An 18,905-nucleotide genomic window follows, 5' to 3' on the forward strand; every position below is an offset into this window, starting at 1 on the left:
CAAGCAATTCTCCTGCCTCAGCCTCCCGAGTAACTGGGATTAAAGGCGCCTGCCACCATGCTGGGCTAAGTTTTGTTTTTTTTTTTTTTTTTTAGTAGAGATGAGGTTTCACCACATTGGCCAGGCTGGTCTCAAACTCCTGACTTCAAATAATCTGCCCACCTCAGCCTCCCAAAATGCTGGGATTACAGACTTGAGCCACTGCACCCTGCCCTGAGGAAACTTTTTTTTTTTTTTTTTTAGATGGAGTCTCTCTGTGTCACCCAGGCTGAAGTGCGGTGGCACAATCTCAGCTCACTGCAACCTCCACCTCCCAGATTCAAATGATTCTCTTGCCTTAGCCTCCCAAGTAGCTGGGATTACAGGCGCACACCACCATGCCCAGCTAATTTTTTGTATTTTTAGTAGAGACAGGGTTTCACCATGATGGCCAAGCTGGTCTTGAACTCCTGACCTCGTGATCCGCCTGCCTCAGCCTCCCAAAGTGTTGGGATTACAGGCGTGAGCCGCTGCACACTGCCATGACAGAACTTTTAAGGGGAATGGAAATGTCTATGTCTTGATAGTGGTGGCAGTTCCATGACTATATTTGTTTCTGAAACTCATAGAACTGCATATTAAAGAGGATGAAATTTACTGTATGAAAATTGTACCTCAATAAACCTGACTTTTTAAAAAGCTGGCCAGGCGCAGTGGCTCACACTTGTAATCCCAGCACTTTGGGAGGCCGAGGCAGGAGGATCACTTGAGCTCAGGAGTTCGAGACCAGACTGGCTAACATGGCCAAGCCCCACCTCTACCAAAAATACAAAAATTAGCCTGGTGTGGTGGTGCACACCTGTGGTCTCAATTACTCAGGAGGCTGAGGTGGGAGGATCACTGAAGTCCAGGAAGTGGAGCCTGCAGTGAGCCAAGATCATGCCACTGCACTCCAGCCTGGGTGACAGAGTGAGACCTGTTCCCCCACCCACTCTCCTCAAAAAAAAAAAAAAAAAAAAAAAAGCCAAAGGAAATTTGCCACCATCAATATTAAGGTTCTTTCCAAAAATTCATTCTAAAACCGTAATGGAAATTCCCAGAATCCAGTTCCAAACACATTCTGAGCAGTCAGAACAACTCTGGAATTGAAACAGAGCTCTCAGAGTGGTACACTTTGAACGGACAGTACTGGGATGGGGGTGGGGGTAAGTAAAAAACAAAAAGTTGACAATAATCTAAAACTTCAAAGAGTTGTGGATTTTCACATTATGAAACAAACCAGAGAATGTCAAGACACTTCAATTTCAAGCTGTCTTCTGTGGGGCAAAGAGTTGGAGACCAATGTTCCAAGTCCCTCTTCGGAAAGTTACCAGCTTTGAAAACTGAATTTGAGCAACTCATTTATCCTCTTTGGGCCCCATTTTCTTCCTGTGGTAAATGAGGGCAGTAGAATGGGTAACTCTAAGGTTTCATTCTCTGAATTCATTCATTCAATGTTCTTTCTCTATAAATTCTTGTAATTTTAACTACTGTCTATCTGCTCGTGAGGCTGGGTGCAGGGGCTAACGCCTGTAATCTCAACACTTTGGGAAGCCAAGGTGGGAGGATCGCTTGAGCTCAGGTGTTCAAGACCAGCCTGGGAAACACAGCAAGACCTCATCTCTATAAAAATAAAAAATAGGCCAGGCGTGGTAACTCACGCCTGTAATCCTAGCACTTTGGGAGGCTGAGGCAGGTGGATTGCTTGATGTCAGGAGTTCAAAACCAGCCTGGCCAACATGGTGAAACTCTGTCTTTACCAAAAATACAAAAATTAGCCAGGAGTGGTGGAGCACGCCTGTGGTCCCAGCTACTCGGGAGGCTGAGGCAGGAGAATCACTTGAACCCGGGAGGCAGAGGTTGCAGTGAGCCGAGATCGCACCGTTGCACTCCAACCTGGGCAACAGAGCGAGACTGCATCTCAAAAAATAAAAATAAAATAAAAAAATATATATCTGCTCACAAGTTTCTAATTTATACCTTCTGTGTCTTTAACTATGTATCTGGGTAGCCCCCACCAAGGAACCTTAAACTCAAAGGGAAATTTAACTCACCTTTCTCCTCCCTAAGCCCCACCTCTTCCTACCTCCCTCTCTCCTCTGTCTCCCCCCATCCTCCTCAGTAGTAAAACCTCCAGTGTCACAGAATCCAGAAACCCAGAAGCCATTTTTGACTCCTTCCTCTCCCTCATTTCCCATTACCCAGGCAATTGCCAACCCTTACATTTTGACTTTTATTTTTAGATAGGGTCTCGCTCTACCACCCAGGCTGGAGTGCAGTGGCAGGATCATAGCTAACTGTAGCCTCAACCTCCTGGGCTCAAGCGCTCCTCCTGCCTCAGTCTCCAGAGTGGCTGAGCTTGCAGGTGCACATCACCATGCTCAGCTAACATTTTGACTACTTGATAATTCTCAAAGCAATTCTCAGCTCCACATCTCTATCCCCATTGCCCTAATTCAAGCCCTCGTTGTCATCTCTGGCCTGGACTACTGCCAACAACTTCCCTGCCATAGTCCTGTTGGCCCCATATTCATCCTCCACACAGACACCAGAATTGTCTTTCTAAAATACAAATCAGAGCATGTCACACTCTGCTTAAAGCCCTCCAGAACCAACAGCAGTGATTCCTCTTTCTTGAGTCACAGACTCCTTTGAAAATCTGAAGGTAGCAATTAACTCACTCTCCAAAAAAAAAAAAAAAAAAAAAAAAAGCATACTCACACACATACACACACAGAGGGAAGATATAACAAACCCCCTAAAATCCATCTGGAGACTACTTTTTTTTTTTTTTTTTGAGACAGGGTCTCACTCTGTCACCCAGGCTAGAGTGCAGTGGTGTGATCTCAGCTCGCTACAACCTCCACATCCCAGACTCAACCAATTCTCTCGCCTCAGCCTCCCTAGTAGCTGGACTACAGACACGTGTCAGCACATCTGGCTAACTTTTTTCATATTTTTTGGTAGAAATGGGGTTTTGCCATGTTGCCCAGGCTGGGCTCAAACTCCTGGGCTCAAGTGATCCACTCACCTTGGCTTCCCAAAGTGCGGGGATTACAGGTGTGAGCCACCACACCTGGCCTCTTTTTTTTTTTTTTTAAATTAGAGATGGGATCTTGCTATGTTGGCCAGGCTGGCCTTGAACTCTTGGGCTCAAGCGAGCCTTCCATGTAGCTGGGACTATAGGCATGGACCACCACGTCAGACCAACCATCCAGAGACTCTTGGTCTACATGGTAAAGTCCAACCACTTAACACATCACCAAAGTATCCCTTACACAGCACACGTTATGCTCAGGCAACCCTAAATTTTCTTTTTTTAAAGCTATTCATTAGAAATCTTTAAATAATTTGCTGAATTACAACTTTATAAACGATAGTTACTCTAATCCTGGTGACCTTATACATTGTGTCACAACAACTCGGAATGAAATTATAGTTTACCATCTGTGACATATTTGTTACTTTTGTACCTTTTTCTTTGCTGTCCTATTTACCTGGAACATCCTCACCCTCTTCTTTCTCTGACAAGTCTTACTTCTCTTCAGTATGACTCTGGCATCACCTTCTCTTGGAAGCTTTGCTTTACTTTCTCAGTCTGGGTTAGAGGTTCAGCCACGGTGCATATTTCTAAAACTCCACTGCAAATTTCTTTCTATATGTCTGACCTGCTGCCACGGACATCCCGAACATTATACTTTGAGGGCAGGAAACAGTACTGTGTAGCATTTAACACAGGTCCTAGACATAGACAGAGCTCAAAAACATCTGTGGAAGGAGGAAGGGTGGGAAAGAGGGAGGGAATTAAAAAAGAAGGGAGGGAGGGAGAGAAGGAGGCAAATCTTGTGACTCCAAATCCTAATTTCTTCAGACTTCATATATTTCTTTCTGCAAAACACGTGCCTAACAAAGAGTGCAGCTGTGCTTTACAAGTATTATCTGATGAAGGAGTAAGATACTGCTTATCTCCTTTTTACAAATGAGGAACTTAAGTGCAGAGACATTCCCTGCCACAGAAAACAGCACGTTTCCTAAATGTGTTGTTAGTCCTAATATATCTACGGGCATTACGTCCAAGAACATAATGTCAAACATTAGGAAAAGCATAAATCAAATAACAAAATATTTGAAGACTGAATTCAGTGACTATCTTATACACTAAAGCCTGCTTTAGCATAGACTGTAAATAATTCTATGAAAGATTCTTGGCTACCAATTGACCTTATAATGCCAGCAGAAAAAATATATATATTTTTACTGTTTAACCCAAAAAAAAACATGGTTCCTCTTTTAGGATCTTATGCAATTTCTGTGGCCACAAAAGAACACTGTGTGCACTTTATATATTTTTTTCCTTTCTTTTTTCTTTTTTTTAGAGATAGCATCTTGCTCTGCCACCTAGGTTAGAGTACAGTGGCATGGTCATAGCTCACTGCAGCCTCAAATTCCTGGGCTCAAGCTATCCTCTTGTCTCAGCCTCCTGAGTAGCTGAGGCTACAAGCATGTGCCTCTACGCTCAGTTAATTTTTTAATTTTTTTGTAGAGACCAGGTCTCGCTGTATTGCCCAGGCTGGTCTTGAACTCCTGGGCTCCAGTGATCCTCCCGCCTAGGCCTCCCAAAATGCTGGGGATACAGGTGTGAACCACTGCACTCTGCCTACTTTATCTTATTTTAAAATTTCCTTCACATGTGTTGGTACTAATAGAACAGAATTGCGTGAGTCAAATTAGTAACCAGTAGTGACTTCTACAAAAGCTTTCATTACTTCAAAACCACTGATAATACAGCCATAGAAAGTATCAACCAAGAATAACTAAATCACTTAGGTATAAAACTCGCAGATTCCCCAAAGACAGAAAAACCTTCGACCCCATAACTATGACTACCTGAGAAGTGGATACAGCTTTTCTGGGCATCATAGAAAAACATCTTAAGATCACAAAGTCTCCTGATAAAAACCAAAATGCTTGCAGGTGAGCAGTCTGGGTATTTAAGAAAAAACAAAAAACCAAAAAGCTCTACTCAGACAAACCACCTACTGTGAGGTTCACAAGAATTTGCTATTTCAGAGGGAATAAAGGATACAGCACAGTGGCAAGACCAAGCTAAGCCAATTTCCAATTTCCAGCCCTTCAGTTCCCCCTCTCCATATTCTTTTCTTTTTTTTTTTTTTTTTGAGAAGGAGTCTCGCTGTGTCTCCAGGCTGGAGTGCAGTGGCACGATCTCGGGTCACTGCAACCTCCACCTCCCAGGTTCAAGCGATTCTCCTGCCTCAGCCTCCTGAGTAGCTGGGACTACAGGCGTGCACCACCACGCCCAGCTGATTTTTGTATTTTTAGTAGAGACAGGGTTTTACCATGTTGTCCAGGATGGTCTTGATCTCTCTACCTCGTGATCTGCCCACCTTGGCCTCCCAAAGTGCTGGGATTACAGGCATGAGCCACCTTGCCCGGCCCCCTCTCCAAATTCTTATTCCTATTATCTACAAGATCCCTTTCAAAGTTAAGAAAAATGATAAAATACAATACTCTTGAGATTATTTGCTTTTTGTCAAATCAAAATCTTTGCCCAAAGATTAAGGCAATATCTGGTAGGTATGTGGGGAGGCAGCAAGATTGTAATTTTGAACTTGAATGATAGGGGTTAGTTACCGTCACACTGCTTGCCAAGTGTCATGCAAGGATGAGATGAGAGGAACACAAAGAACCGTGGATATGTTGCCGAAGCCGAGGCATTTTGTGGGCTTCTCAAATGAGCAGGAATACCCTCCCGGAGTAAAATGTAGTCGATACCTTTGTTTAAAGAACAATTTGGAAAAATACTTCTTCACAAGACCTAAAAGATGGCCATATTTAACTTTAGAACAGTTTGTTCCTTTTACTTTAAATGGAAGAGCATTTTCTTTCCCATAAGCATTAAAGACAGCACTATATCTCCATTTTTAAGTAGTTTTAGGCTGGGCGTACTGGCTCACATGTGTAATCCCAGCACTTTGGGAGGAGGCTGAGGCAGGAGGATTGCTTGAGCTCAGGAGTTCAAGACCAGCCTAGGCAACACAGTGAAACCCCATCTCTACCAAAAATACAAATATTAGCGGGGTGTCGTGGTGCATGCTTGTAGTCCCACGACTCAGGAGGTTGAGGTGGGAGGCTTGCTTGACCCCATAAGGCAGAGGTTTCAGTGAGCTGAGACCACACCACTGCACTTCAGCCTGGGTGACAGAGACAGGTCTTGTCTCAAAAAAAATTTAAAAAGTAGTTTAAGGGGGCAAAAAGTGGGATCCCCTTTCTGACCTGGCTAAAGCTTCCTTCATTGACGCACGCAATTATTTATTTATTATTTATTTATTTATGTTTTGAGATGGAGTCTCACTCTGTCACCCAGGGTAGAGTGCAATGGTGCGATCTTGGCTCACTGTAACCTCTGCCTCCCGGGCTCAAGCGATTCTCCCGCTTCAGCCTCCCAAGCAGCTGGGATTACAGGCGTCCGCCACTATGCCCGGCTAATTTTTGTATTTTTAGTAGAAACAGGGTTTCACCATGTTGGCCAGGCTGGTCTCAAACTCTTCAAGTGATCTGCCCGCCTCAGCCTCCCAAAGTGCTGGGATTACAGGCATGAGCCATCGCGCCCGGCCAGACTCATGCAATTTTTAATGTATATTTAGTCATCATAATAACTGTGTCGGAAGGTTTAACTAAAAGAAAGCATACTGAAATACTTTTCCTGGGGAAAGGCAATGACCACGCATTTCTTAAATAGAATAAAATTGGTGATTTATACACCAGTTCCCCTACCCCCATCTCTTTAAACTTTGTACCCCTTGTGCCCAGCAAGAAATAGTAGAAATAGGTATTCTGTCAGGCATGGTGGCTCACACCTGTAATCCTAGCACTTTGGGAGGATCACTTGAGCCCAGGAGTTCAAGATTAGCCTGAGCAATACAGTGAGATCTCATCTCTACCAACAAATTTTTCAAAAAATTAACCAGGTGTGGTGGCACGTGCCTGTGGTCCCAGGTACTCAGGAGGCTGAGGTGGGAGGCTTGCTTGAGCCCAGGAGGTTGAAGAAAGAAAGAAGGAAGGAAGGAAGGAAGGGAGGGAGGGAGGGAGGGAGGGAAAGAAAAGAAAGAGAGAAAGAAAGAGAGAGGGAGGGAGGGAACGAAGGAGGGAAGGAAGGAAGGAAGAAAAAAATTGGTATTAAAGTTTCTTAAATAAAAATGGATTTTTTCTTCCTAATGCATGTTTTCTCCTCATTTTTCTTATCCGAAGTCTTCCCTTGGAATATAAGTAAGTTTTCCTCCTTCACATTTAATATTTCATTGCCTGATTGTTTTTCAGTTTAAACAACAGGAGAATCCAATAACAAATGTTTACCAACAGCTAAGAGTTACTGAAAGTGCCTTTTTAGTTATAAAAAGTTAATCCATTTTTAATGTAAGGCAAGCAGTTCACAATTAAACCTAAGAGGATAATTTACTATAGATAGACGTGAAGTACCTAAAAAGAAATGAATATCCAATCTACACCTATATAATGGCAAAAAATAGAGCTAGACTTTCAGAGTCAGAGGGGACCTTAATGTCAGGTCGGCAGGTCTGGGCTCACATTCAATCCAAACCAAGCTTTGCTGAGTGTCCCTTCCCTCCACTTTCTCCTGAATCATTCCCCCTTGGGCTAGGAGTTTCCAAGAAGGCAAATAAAGGAAGATAAGCAACAAGGGAAAAGGATGGCAACTCAAATGTGCAGTTCAAGGCTTTGAATACGAATTTTTTTTAACACTAATGAAAAAGGTAGTACACAGCTCTTAAAATATTGAAATACTTCTCTCTGTCCAATATCAGCACATAATGCAGAAAAGCCCATTGGGAACATGTTCCTCTCCTTTAAATGCCACTTGGAAAGCTTCTTCATTATTCATAAATGATAAATAAAAGACCGGGCGTGGCCAGGCATGGTGGCTCACACCTGTAATCCCAGAACTTTGGGAGGCTGAGGCAGGTGGATTGCTTGAGGTCAGTTCGAGACGAGCCTGGCCAACATGGTGAAACCTCGTCTCTACTAAAAATATAAAAATTAGCTGGGTGTGGTGGCACGCACCTGTAATCCCAGCTACTCAGGAGGCTGAGGCAGGAGAATTGCTTGAACCTGGGAGGTGGAGGTTGCAGTGAGCTGAGATCACACCACCGCACTCCAGCCTGGGTGACAGAGCGACACTCAGTCTCAAAAAAAAAAAAAGTAGTGTTTACAATATAAGGGAAATTGGGATCTCATGTTCTAATTCAAGGAATTTAAGGCTATTAACCATTTTAAAGGTCTCATGTTTAAGCTTCTCACTTTATCTTTCTTTATTCAAGAAAATCCATAATAGCAAGTGTTGACAAAAATGTGAGGAACTGGAACTGCCATACACTCTAGTGGGAGTGGAAATTGGTATAACCACTGTGGAAAACTGTTTGACAGTATCTATCAAAACTGAACATATCCCTTCCCTATGATCCAGGAATTCTACGTGTGGGCATAATCCTTTATATATGGTGTTTATGTCCACCATACATAAAACAATGTTCACAGCAGTGCTATGCATAATTACACAAAATTGGAACAACTTCCATGTGCTTCAAGAACAGAATGGATAAAATAAATTATAACATCTATTCATACCATGAAATGGTACTGGCAATTAAAAAAAAAAAACAAAACACACTGCTACAGAGAACAAGGTTGAATCTTATTATTATAATGTTGAGTAAAAGAAACTGGACATAAAACAGCACTGATGATGGTTTGCTTCACATGAAGTTCAAACACAGGCAAAAGTAACCTATGGCATCAGAAGTCAGAATAGAGGCTACCTGGGGAGGGAGCACTGACAGAGAGGTTGGAGCTAGAATTACTTTATATTTCAGTCTGATCGTGGTTATTTGGGCACACACATATATGAAAACTAATGAAATTGTACTCAATATTTGTGCATATTTACTGTGTGCCAATTATACTTCATTTAGAAATATCTGGAGAGAGATATAGAAATTTCTGAATTCTTTCCTAAATATAAAAGAATTCAATACAGCTTAAATATAGTTGCAAGTATTGACGCTTATACCTTTAGAAAGCCCATTATGCTTCTGAAAAATGCACTTACTACTTAATATCATACATAATAGAAAGCTAACATTTTGTATTAATGGAATCTGAAAAACACATTGTACTATACATTTGAAATTACAGATTTACTAACTAGTAAAGATAAATGTTTGAGAACTAAACTACAATGTTTAAGAACTAAAATTTTAAAATGTTTGTTTTTCCACTTTTTTCCCTTGATTTACATTTTTTACTTTCTATATTTCATAATTATTTGTAGCAAAAGCTATTGGATATAATTCCTGCACTTCTATATTGCAAGTATTTTCTCTATTTACCACAGACTTCAAGTCTTAGCATTTCAGAGCTGCAGGGGACACGCACGGACTCCCTCACTGCACAGATGAGGACGCGGAGGCCGGGGGAGGTGAGTGTCAGTCCCAAGGTTGCAGACCTAGGACAGGGACCAGAGCTCCCGGGCTCCCAGAACTCTGTCGCCTTCAACCCAAATTCGATTCAGTCCTCTCATCCTTCCAAATAGAAAGCTGACACGAACCGATCGGAAGCTTTTTTTTTTTTTTTTCCAATAACTATGCTACCCAGCAGATTCTCTGGGGAGAGTCCTCAGAGTCCTTGAAAACCCCACTGGGGTTTAATGCCAGGATAAGAAGAGCGTAGAAGAAACAGACAGCTAGTATTTTAATATATAAATCTGTTTGCATAATATTTCCTAGGTAAACTATTCGCTGATCCAACCAAAATTCGGCGGGGCTGGGGTGTATCGTTATTGAGGACGACTCGCTCTAGGGGAGAACCCGGACGCATTTTTCCATCAGAGTTCCCTCTATAAATCAAAACCTCAAAAGAAGAGTTAACGACGACACCCAGGAGTCTACAGTATCCAGGGGTCGGTCCAGGAGAGGTCCCTGGCCACCTGGCGCAGAGCTCGCGGCCGCAGACTCCCATTGACGGCCCAGCACCGGAGCGCGCGGGCCGAGCTGCCCCAGACCTGGCGCAGCGCCTCGGGGAGGCCGTCTGCAAAGTCCGGGCCGCCACTCGGGACCGCGGACCGGGCCAGAGGAGAGACGTCGGAGAAGAGGGAAGAGGACGCGGGGTGGGAAAAGCCGGGGCCGCGGGCAAGTAGTGGGCGAGTCCGGAGGGCGCGAAAGAGGGGAGGGGCGCGGGAGGCAATGGAAGGAGCGAGCGCGGGGAGGAGCGAGGCGGCTGGGCCGGAGGAGGCGCGCGCCCGGGTCCACAGTGCGGGGTGGGGGCTGAGGGGCCGCGAGGGGCTGCGAGCGGGCTAGCGGGGCCTTACCGAGCAGCGGCAGCCGGCCGCCGCCGCGCGCCAACGCCGGCATGGCCTCCGGAGCCCGGGGTCCCCAGGCCGCGCCGGCCCAGCCCTGCGATGCCGCCTGGAGCGGCGCGCCCCGCGCTGCAGGTGGCTCTCTTAAGGATGCGCGTCACCGACCGCAAATTCCCTCGGACTGGTGCAAAGTGGAAGGGGGGAGGAACCCTCTCCCCAGAGGCAGGGGCCGAGCCGAGCAGCCGGTGCCTGGCGCAGCGCTGCAGCCGAGCCCACGTGCCCGCCGCGGTCCGCAGCCTGCGCTTGGCGGCCCCCGGGGCTCCCCGACTGCGGCGGGGAAGATTGGGCGCGGTCCCGCTGGAGAAGTTGCACGGGCTCCGCGGCTCTGCCTCCTTGCTGCCCCTGTGAGTCCCCGAACTCTGTCGTTTGGATCCGGGGCGTGGGGACTGCAGGGAGCCACAAACCACCCTTCTAGCGCTCTGGGATCTTTGAGGCCCTGAGAAGGGCGCTGAATCCGCGCGGCACGCTGGCGACTCCGGCCAGCGCACAGGCGAGCATGGGGTCTCATTCCATTCCCCCTGGATCTTAATTGTGGACTGATTTCCTTTGTCTCTCCCTCCATCTCCTAGGATGCCCAGGACCCAGTCAGCGGCGGGAGCAAGAAAAACAGGCGGGGTTTCAATGTCAACCAAGGCATAGGGAGGTTAACAAACACCCCTGAAAACAAAACACACAGAAAATACATCCCAGAGGATGTTGCGAATCATCCGCTCAATGGTTCTTCTTCTTCGCATAATTTTTCGAGTTGAAAATTATTATTATTTTCCTGCAATAAGTTGAAGATTGGAAAGCTCTGGATGCCAATTCTGGTTCTTCCCTTACTTAACTGGCCGTTTGACCTCCACAAACCTGTTTACTCATCGTAAAGGAAAGGGGTAGACCAAATGGTTTATAACGTCTCTCCCAATTCTAGGAATTCCATGCTCTTAATTATTTTAATCATTTTCTAATAAAGCATGAAAATTGTTTACTCTTGGCCATACAGTTATTTTCCTTAGATGTTGTTTACAGTACAATAATTCTTTCCCCCAGGACATGGCCGAAACTTTAGAAGTGTCTACTGTGGTGCAGCCACTATAGGAAACACTATAGAGGTTTCTCGAAAAATTAAAAAAAAATATGGTCCAGCAATTCCATTTCTGGTCATGTAGCCAAAAGAATTGAAAGCAGGGTTTTGAAGAGATGTCTGTACACCCATGTTTAAAGCAGCATTATTCACAGTAGCCAAAAGGTAGAAGCAACCCATGTCCACAACAGATGAATGATGAACAAAAATGCAGTATATACATACGACTATTTTCCAGCTTCAAAAAGGAGGGAAATTCTGATACATGCTAAAATATGGATGAATCTTGACGACATTATGCTAAGTGAAATAAGCTAGTCCCGAAACATACAATGCTGTATCCCATTACGAATTCATAAAGACAGAAAGTAGAATGGTGGTTACCATGGGCTGGGGGCAGGGGGAAATGGGGAGCCAGTGTTTATTGGATACAGAGTTTCAGTTTTGCAAGATGAACAGAGTTCTGGAGACTGGTTGCTCAACAATGTGAATGTACTTAACGCTACTAAACTGTACACTTAAAAATAGCTAAGGCCCGGTGCGGTGGTTCCTGCCTGTAATCCTAGCACTTTGGGAGGCCGAAGGGGGCAGATCACCTGAGGTCAGCAGTTCAAGATCAGCCTAGCCAACATGGTGAAACCCCATCTCTACAAAAATACAACAATTAGCCAGGCATAGTGGTGCATGCCTGTAATCCCAGCTACCTGGGAGGTTGAGGCAGGAGAATCTCTGGAACCCAGGAGGCAGAGGCTGCAGTGAGCTGAGATTGCACCACTGCACTCCATCCAGCCTGGGTGACAGAGCCAGACTCTGTCTCAAAAAAAAAAAAAAGAAAGGTTAAGATGGTAAATTTTATGTATGTGTATTTTACCTCAATTTTAAATTTTTAAAGTTTTTGTGTAGCTGCTGAGGGTTTAAAAATTTTGTTAAAGAGTTTTGTGTCTACCTTAGGTCAGAAACAGCAATGAAGGAAGAAGGCCTGAAATAAGTGAAACATGAGGAGACAAGGCAATGAAACGGGCTGGTTATGGGGAGAAAAGTGAGCTTCCAATGGCCAAGACCTAACACACTACCTTTTATTTAAAGCTTGATTGCTGTCTTAAAGGAAACTGATTGGCTGGGCGCTGTGGCTCACGCCTGTAATCCCAGCACTTTGGGAGGCCAAAGCGGGTGGATCATTTGAGGTCAGAAGTTGGAGACCAGCCTAACCAACATGGTGAAACCCTGTCTCTACCAAAAATACAAAAAGTAGCTGGGTGTGATGGCACGCGCCTATAGTTCCAGCTACTCGGGAGGCTGAGGTAGGGGAATTGCTTGAACCCAGGAAGCGGATGTTGCAGTGAACTGAGATCATGCCACTGCACTCCAGCCTGGGCAACAGAGCAAGACTTGGTCTTAAAAAAAAAAAAAACGAAATTCGGCCTGGCGCAGTGGCTCACGCTTGTAATCCCAGCACTTTGGGAAGCCAAGGAAGGTGGATCATGAGGTCAGGAGTTCAAGACCAGCCTGGCCAAGATGGTGAAACCCCGTCTTTACTAAAAATACAAAAAATTAGCCGGGCGTGGTGGCACGTGCCTGTAATCCCAGCTACTTAGGAGGCTGAGGCAGAGAATTGCTTAAACCTGGGGAGTGGAGGTTGCAATGAGCCAAGATAGCGCCACTGCACTCCAGCCTGGGTGACAGAGGGAGACACCATCTCAAAAAAATAAATAAAATTTAAAAACTAAAAAAAAAAAAAAAAAAGAAAAGAAACTGATTGTTTTTTTTTTTTTTTTTTTTTTTTTTTTGAGACGGAGTCTCGCTCTGTCGCCCAGGCTGGAGTGCAGTGGCCGGATCTCAGCTCACTGCAAGCTCCGCCTCCCGGGTTCACACCATTCTCCTGCCTCAGCCTCCCGAGTAGTTGGGACTACAGGCGCCCGCCACTGCGCCCGGCTAGTTTTTTTGTATTTTTTAGTAGAGACGGGGTTTCACCGTGTTAGCCAGGATGGTCTCGATCTCCTGACCTCGTGATCCGCCCGTCTCGGCCTCCCAAAGTGCTGGGATTACAGGCTTGAGCCACCGCGCCCGGCCGAAACTGATTGTTATACATTTGCAGAACATCAGCTTGAGTGCAGCAGTATTCAGGATACAAAATCATAAAGATACTGCTGTTTTGTCCAAGAATCTTGGACACAAGGCAGAGATCTCCATGAAAAGGGTGTTGGTGAGAGAGGAGAAGTTAGGAATGGTTTCTTTTTTTCTGAGACGGAGTCTTGCTCTGTCGCCCAGGCTAGAGTGCAGTGGCGCGATCTCGGCTCACTACAACATCTGCTTCCCAGGTTCAAGCAATTCCCCTGCCTCAGCCCCCTGGGTAGCTGGGATTACAGGCGCACGCCACTGCGCCCGGCTAAGTTTGTATTTTTAGTAGAGAAGGGTTTCACTATCTTGGCCAGGCTGGTCTCAAACTCCTGACCTCGTGATCCACCCGCCTTGGCCTCCCAAAGTGCTGGGATTACAGGTGTGAGTCACCATGGCCAGTCAGGAATGGCTTCTATGCACACTTGATTTTCCATGGAAATTGGTGGAAAAAATAATTCTAGAAAGAGCAAATCTTATAGACTGAAATATTTTGGAGTATGAGGTATAGGCTAACAGAAGGTGAAGTAATGCCCCTGGTTTTTTGAGATGTGCCAAGAATCATATCTAATATGAGAACTAATTTCTTCCTCACAGCAACACTAAGGAAAGTAGCCTGAGATTATCTAGAGTCCTGGATTACACGCCCAGGTATGCACGCCCAAGTATGAAATTTTGGTGTCAGAGCTCATGATAGGAATTCTGCAATAAAGAAACTCTTAAAGGGTCAAAAGCAACCAGAAGAAATGAAGTGAAACAGGAGAAATCAGAAAAGAGAAGGGTAAGTTTGTTTCTGGGTTGAATGGAGCGTCTAGTGCTAACTCCACAAAAGGATGTATTTTATGTAGATTCTTAGCACTGTGTTGCTTAGCTGCTACACAGCCATGAGTAAGTGGTCATCTATCTTACCAGCATCTTGATGCCATGTTTCCACCCCTTAAGTCACACAAATATCTCCTCTGCCTTTCTTCTCTCTCTTCAAAAATTGTGACATAGTTTCAGTAGCAGCTCACAGGTGAAATATTTTAATGTCATTTTTAACATACAAAGCTTTATGTTCTCCTGAAAATAAGGGACAAACAAAAGGAATATTTGAATAGGGTTCACGTGAATTCAGTTGAGATATCAACTTCATAGTACAGTTTTACATATCTTTTATTAATAGGGGCTTTGAACTCACCAATTGGCAAAATCTGACAATACAAAGTGTTGGCAAGAATTCAGAGCAATGGAGAACACCCACACACAGTTGGTGGATGTCTGAATGGGTGTGAGCACTTTGAAAAATAATTTGGCATCTCTTACTAAAGTTGAACATATCCTCCAGCCAGCAGTTTCACCCCTATATATAAACCTCAGAGAAACACACATATGTGCCAAGAGATGTGTATAAGAATGTTCATAGCATTATTGTTTATATCAAAAATTGGGAACAATCTAAATGCCCACCAACAAAAGGATAAATTGCAGTACAGTCGTAATAAAATGCTTATATATTAAATAACAGTGTAAATAAATGAGCTACAGTTACCTGATACACCAGGAATGAATCTCAAAAACATACTGTTGAGGGGGAAAAGCAAGTCATGGAATAATAGACATAAAGACAGAAGCAAATGATATTTTTCTCAGGAGTACATTCTTAGGGGTATAAGGAAAGTAAGGGAATAATTATCACAAAAGTCAGGATTGTGGTTACCTCTGGTATGGGGTGGGAAGAGGAGATTTAATTAGAGAAGACAAACTGGGGATCTCTAAGGTGCTAACATACCCTATTGTTGTTTTGTGATAAGGTCTTGCTACATTGCCCAAGCTGGAGTGTAATGGCTATTCACAGGCACAACCATAGCTCACTGCAGCCTTGAACTCCTGGGCTCAAGCCTCTGGGTAGCTGGGACTACAGGCGTGGACCACCATGCCCAACCACACCCTATTGTTTTTTTTAACCTCTGTGGTGGGTGCTGGATGTTCATTTTATTGTTATTCTTTAAACTACGTAATTATTTTTACACACTGCTGTATGATGTATTTCACAACAAAAGAAAATTAAAGGCCGGGTGCGGTGGCTCACACCTGTAATCATAGTATTTTAGGAGGCTGAGGTGGGCGGATCACAGGTCAGGAATTCGAGACCAACCTGGCCAACAGGTGAAACCCCGTTTGTACTAAAAATACAAAGATTAGCCGGGCATAGTGGCACACACCTGTAATCCCAGCTATTTGGGAGGCTGAGGCAGGAGAATCACTTGAACCTCCACCAGGAGGTGGAGGTTGCAGTGAGCCGAGATGGTGCCATTGCACTCCAGCCTGGGAGACAGAGCAAGACTCCATGTCAAAAAAAAAAAAAAAAAAAAAAGGGAAAATTAAAGAAGTTTGAAGCCAGTCACTGTGGCTCACACCTATAATCCCAGCACTTCAGGAGGCTGAGATAAGAGGATCACCGAGCCTAGGAGTTAGAGACACCCTGGACAATAAAGTGAGACCCCACTTCTAGAAAAAAAAAATTAAAATTAGCCAAGCATGTGGCTCAAACCTGTAGTCCCAGCTATTCAGGAGGCTGAGTCAGGAGGATTGCCTGAACCCAGAAAGTCGAGGCTGCAGTGAGCTGCGATTTTGTCACTGTGCTTCAGGCTGGGCAACAGAGCAAGATCTTGTCTATTAAAAATAAATAAATAAATAAGTTTGACACATTTTCACCTACAAGGTATTCTTATACAAACAAATGATATCTGAATCTGCTTAAGATTCCAGGACCTGGTGGCGCACACCTGAAGATCCCAGATCCAACTACCATTGTATAGGAAATACGTGGGATAATGGAACACGGAACAACACAGGGACACAATTTTAAAATTCCGAAGTCTGGACGCAGTGGCTTACACCTGTAGTCCCAGCACTTTGGGAGGCTGAGGCAGGCAGATCACTTGAGGTTCAAGACCAGCCTGGCCAACATAGTGAAACCCTGTCTCTACTAAAAATACAAAAATTAGCTGGGCATGGTAGTGGCTGCCTGTAATCCCAGCTACTCAGGAGGCTGAGACAGGAGAATTGCTTGAACCCAGAAGGTGGAGGTTGCAGTGAGCCCAGATGGTACCATTGCACTCCAGCCTGGGTAATACAGCAAGATTCCATCTCAAAAAAATATAAATAAATAATAAATAAATAAATAAAATAAAATTCCAGACCCTAGGAAACTGTATAGAACAAATAACTTGGTTTCTTCAACCAAAATTTGTAAGAAAATAAAAAAAGAGGCCGGGCGCGGTGGCTCAAGCCTGTAATCCCTGCACTTTGGGAGGCCGAGACGGGCGGATCACGAGGTCAGGAGATCGAGACCATTCTGGCTAACACGGTGAAACCCCGTGTCTACTAAAAAAATACAAAAAACTAGCCGGGCGCGGTGGCGGGCGCCTGTAGTCCCGGCTACTCGGGAGGCTGAGGCAGGAGAATGGCATAAACCCGGGAGGCGGTGCTTGCAGTGAGCTGAGATCTGGCCACTGCACTCCAGCCTGGGTGACAGAGCGAGCCTCCGTCTCAAAAAAAAAAAAAAAAAAAAAAGAAAAAAAGGAAAAAAAAGAGATGGAACCTACAAATTAAAAGAAACCTGAGAGATATATTAAGTATATTACAATATCAAGCAATTGTAACGTGCAATGTAAAGATGTTATTTGGATGCTGATTCAAGTAACCTGAAAAATATACATAAAATAATTGGGAAAATGTGATCACTGGTTTTAATTTTGACATTATTTTATAAGATTATATGTGTGCAGGAGGCTGAGGTAGGAGCATTGCTTGAACCCAGGAGGCAGAGGTTGCAGTGAGCCAAGATGGCGCCACTGCACTCCAGCCTGGGTGACAGAGCAAGACTCTATCTCCATTAAAAAAAAATAAATTATATGTTTGATGATAGCATTGTTATTTATTTTAAAAATAGTTCCTATCTTTGCAGAGGTACACATTAAATAGTTCCAGATAAAATGATATGAAATGGGAAGGTTGAGAGGGAATAGGGAGTGACGGTTAATGGGAACAGGATTTATTTTTTTGGGATGATGAAACTATTCTAAAATTAGATTATGGTGAAGGTTGCTCAACTCTGTAAATACACTAAAAACCACACTAAATAGGTGAACTATAGACATGTAAATTGGATCTCAGGAAGCTGTAAAAAATGATACAAAGTCAGAGATTTTCTTCCAAATCATCTGATGTGGAGGGTTTAAGTGGAGGAATCAAAATTAACCGTGTGTCACCAGTAGTTGCACCTGAGCCACAGTCATATAAGCTCATTTTACTTTTCTTAGACATTTTCTATAATAAAAGGTTTTGAATAAAAAAGATTTGAAGAAAAGGCCGAGCCGTCGCGTGCCTAGCATGCTGCGTGGAAGCTGAAGCTTTATCTCCCGCATGACCCCTCTGGTCAGCCGGGCCCCTCAGATGAGAATTGCACCCAGGCCAGCACCAGCCGCTAAGCCGCCAGCAGCGGTACCCCCATCTGCAGTTGGCTGTCCTGCTGCTGCGCCTCAGCAGCCAGGTCTGATGGCCCAGATGGCAACCACTGCAGCTGGCGTGGCTGTGGGCTCTGCTGTCAGGCACACACTGGGTCACACCATTACTGGGGGATTTAGTGGAGGAAGTAATGCTGAGCCTGCGAGACCTGACATTACTTACCAGGAGCCTCAGGGAGCCCAGCTGGTACAGCAGCAGCAGCCTTTCTTCTATGCGATCAAACAGGTTTTGGAGTGTGCCGAGAACCAGGATGACATCAAGCTCTGTGAGGGTTTCAATGAGGTGCTGAAACAGTGCTGACTTGCAAAAGGATTGGCCTAATCAAGAAGTTCAACCTGGAGAAATGGGAAATCAGCTCTATAACCAAGTTAATTTAGTATAAAAATAGAATTGATAGTGGGTATAAAGTGTAACCATTAGTTGCTTCCTTGCTTCTGAATTGAAATGGAAGGAGGTGTTCCTACTCTGTAGAAATTGGAGCTGGGCAAATGTTTGTGTGGCCTCCTTAAAATAGTTGTTGTGATTTTATTCTTTGTGAGTTAATTAGAATAAAGTCATTTTCTTCCAAGAGAAAAAAAAAAGATTTGAAATATTGGACAAGTTAACTTATCCTGAATGTGTGGAAGATAACTACCGCAGCTTAGAACGCATGAGCTGCTCTTTACTATGTTTTTATGAACCCACCTAAATGGAATGAACAATAAAAGAACCTTGGAATCTGTTTCCATTACGCAAACTTGATGGCAC

General features: G+C 44.3%; 2 protein-coding genes and 1 pseudogene across 5 annotated transcripts in view; 2 read left to right on the forward strand and 1 right to left on the reverse strand.

Annotated features, from left to right (window-relative positions):
- Positions 1 to 10,551, reverse strand: part of FLT3 (fms related receptor tyrosine kinase 3) — a 96,553-nt gene extending 86,002 nt beyond the window's left edge. For all 3 annotated transcript variants that reach the window (XM_077974138.1, XM_077974139.1, XM_077974137.1), the window contains exon 1: positions 10,418 to 10,551. In XM_077974138.1, the coding sequence (XP_077830264.1) occupies positions 10,418 to 10,460 (43 nt within the window). In that variant the 5' untranslated portion in view covers positions 10,461 to 10,551. The remainder of the gene's footprint in view (positions 1 to 10,417) is intronic.
- LOC114675696 (uncharacterized) lies at positions 9,539 to 11,435 on the forward strand. 2 transcript variants are annotated; one of them, XR_013407817.1, is made up of 2 exons: positions 9,539 to 10,238; positions 11,035 to 11,435. XR_013407817.1 is itself a non-coding variant. In XM_077974142.1 (2 exons), the coding sequence occupies exons 1-2, from the start codon at positions 10,459 to 10,461 to the stop codon at positions 11,212 to 11,214; spliced, it is 531 nt and encodes a 176-aa protein (XP_077830268.1). In that variant the 5' UTR covers positions 10,406 to 10,458; the 3' UTR covers positions 11,215 to 11,435. The 2 variants fall into 2 exon arrangements, 1 of the variants encoding a protein (XP_077830268.1); XM_077974142.1 differs by lacking the exon at positions 9,539 to 10,238 and adding an exon at positions 10,406 to 10,809.
- A 6,621-nt stretch (positions 11,436 to 18,056) lies between these two features.
- Positions 18,057 to 18,491, forward strand: LOC711334 (coiled-coil-helix-coiled-coil-helix domain-containing protein 2 pseudogene; annotated as a pseudogene).
- Positions 18,492 to 18,905: the final 414 nt, after the last annotated feature.

This window comes from Macaca mulatta, chromosome 17 (assembly GCF_049350105.2).
Source record: "Macaca mulatta isolate MMU2019108-1 chromosome 17, T2T-MMU8v2.0, whole genome shotgun sequence".
Classification (NCBI taxonomy): domain Eukaryota; kingdom Metazoa; phylum Chordata; class Mammalia; order Primates; family Cercopithecidae; genus Macaca; species Macaca mulatta.

Excerpts from the sequence above, each read along its gene's own strand:
- LOC114675696 (XM_077974142.1), top strand. The coding sequence starts at position 10,459 with ATGGCCTCCGGAGCCCGGGGTCCCCAGGCCGCGCCGGCCCAGCCCTGC. Across the intron at positions 10,810-11,034 it reads TCTGCCTCCTTGCTGCCCCT|GATGCCCAGGACCCAGTCAG; the intron begins GTGAGTCCCCGA and ends TCCATCTCCTAG.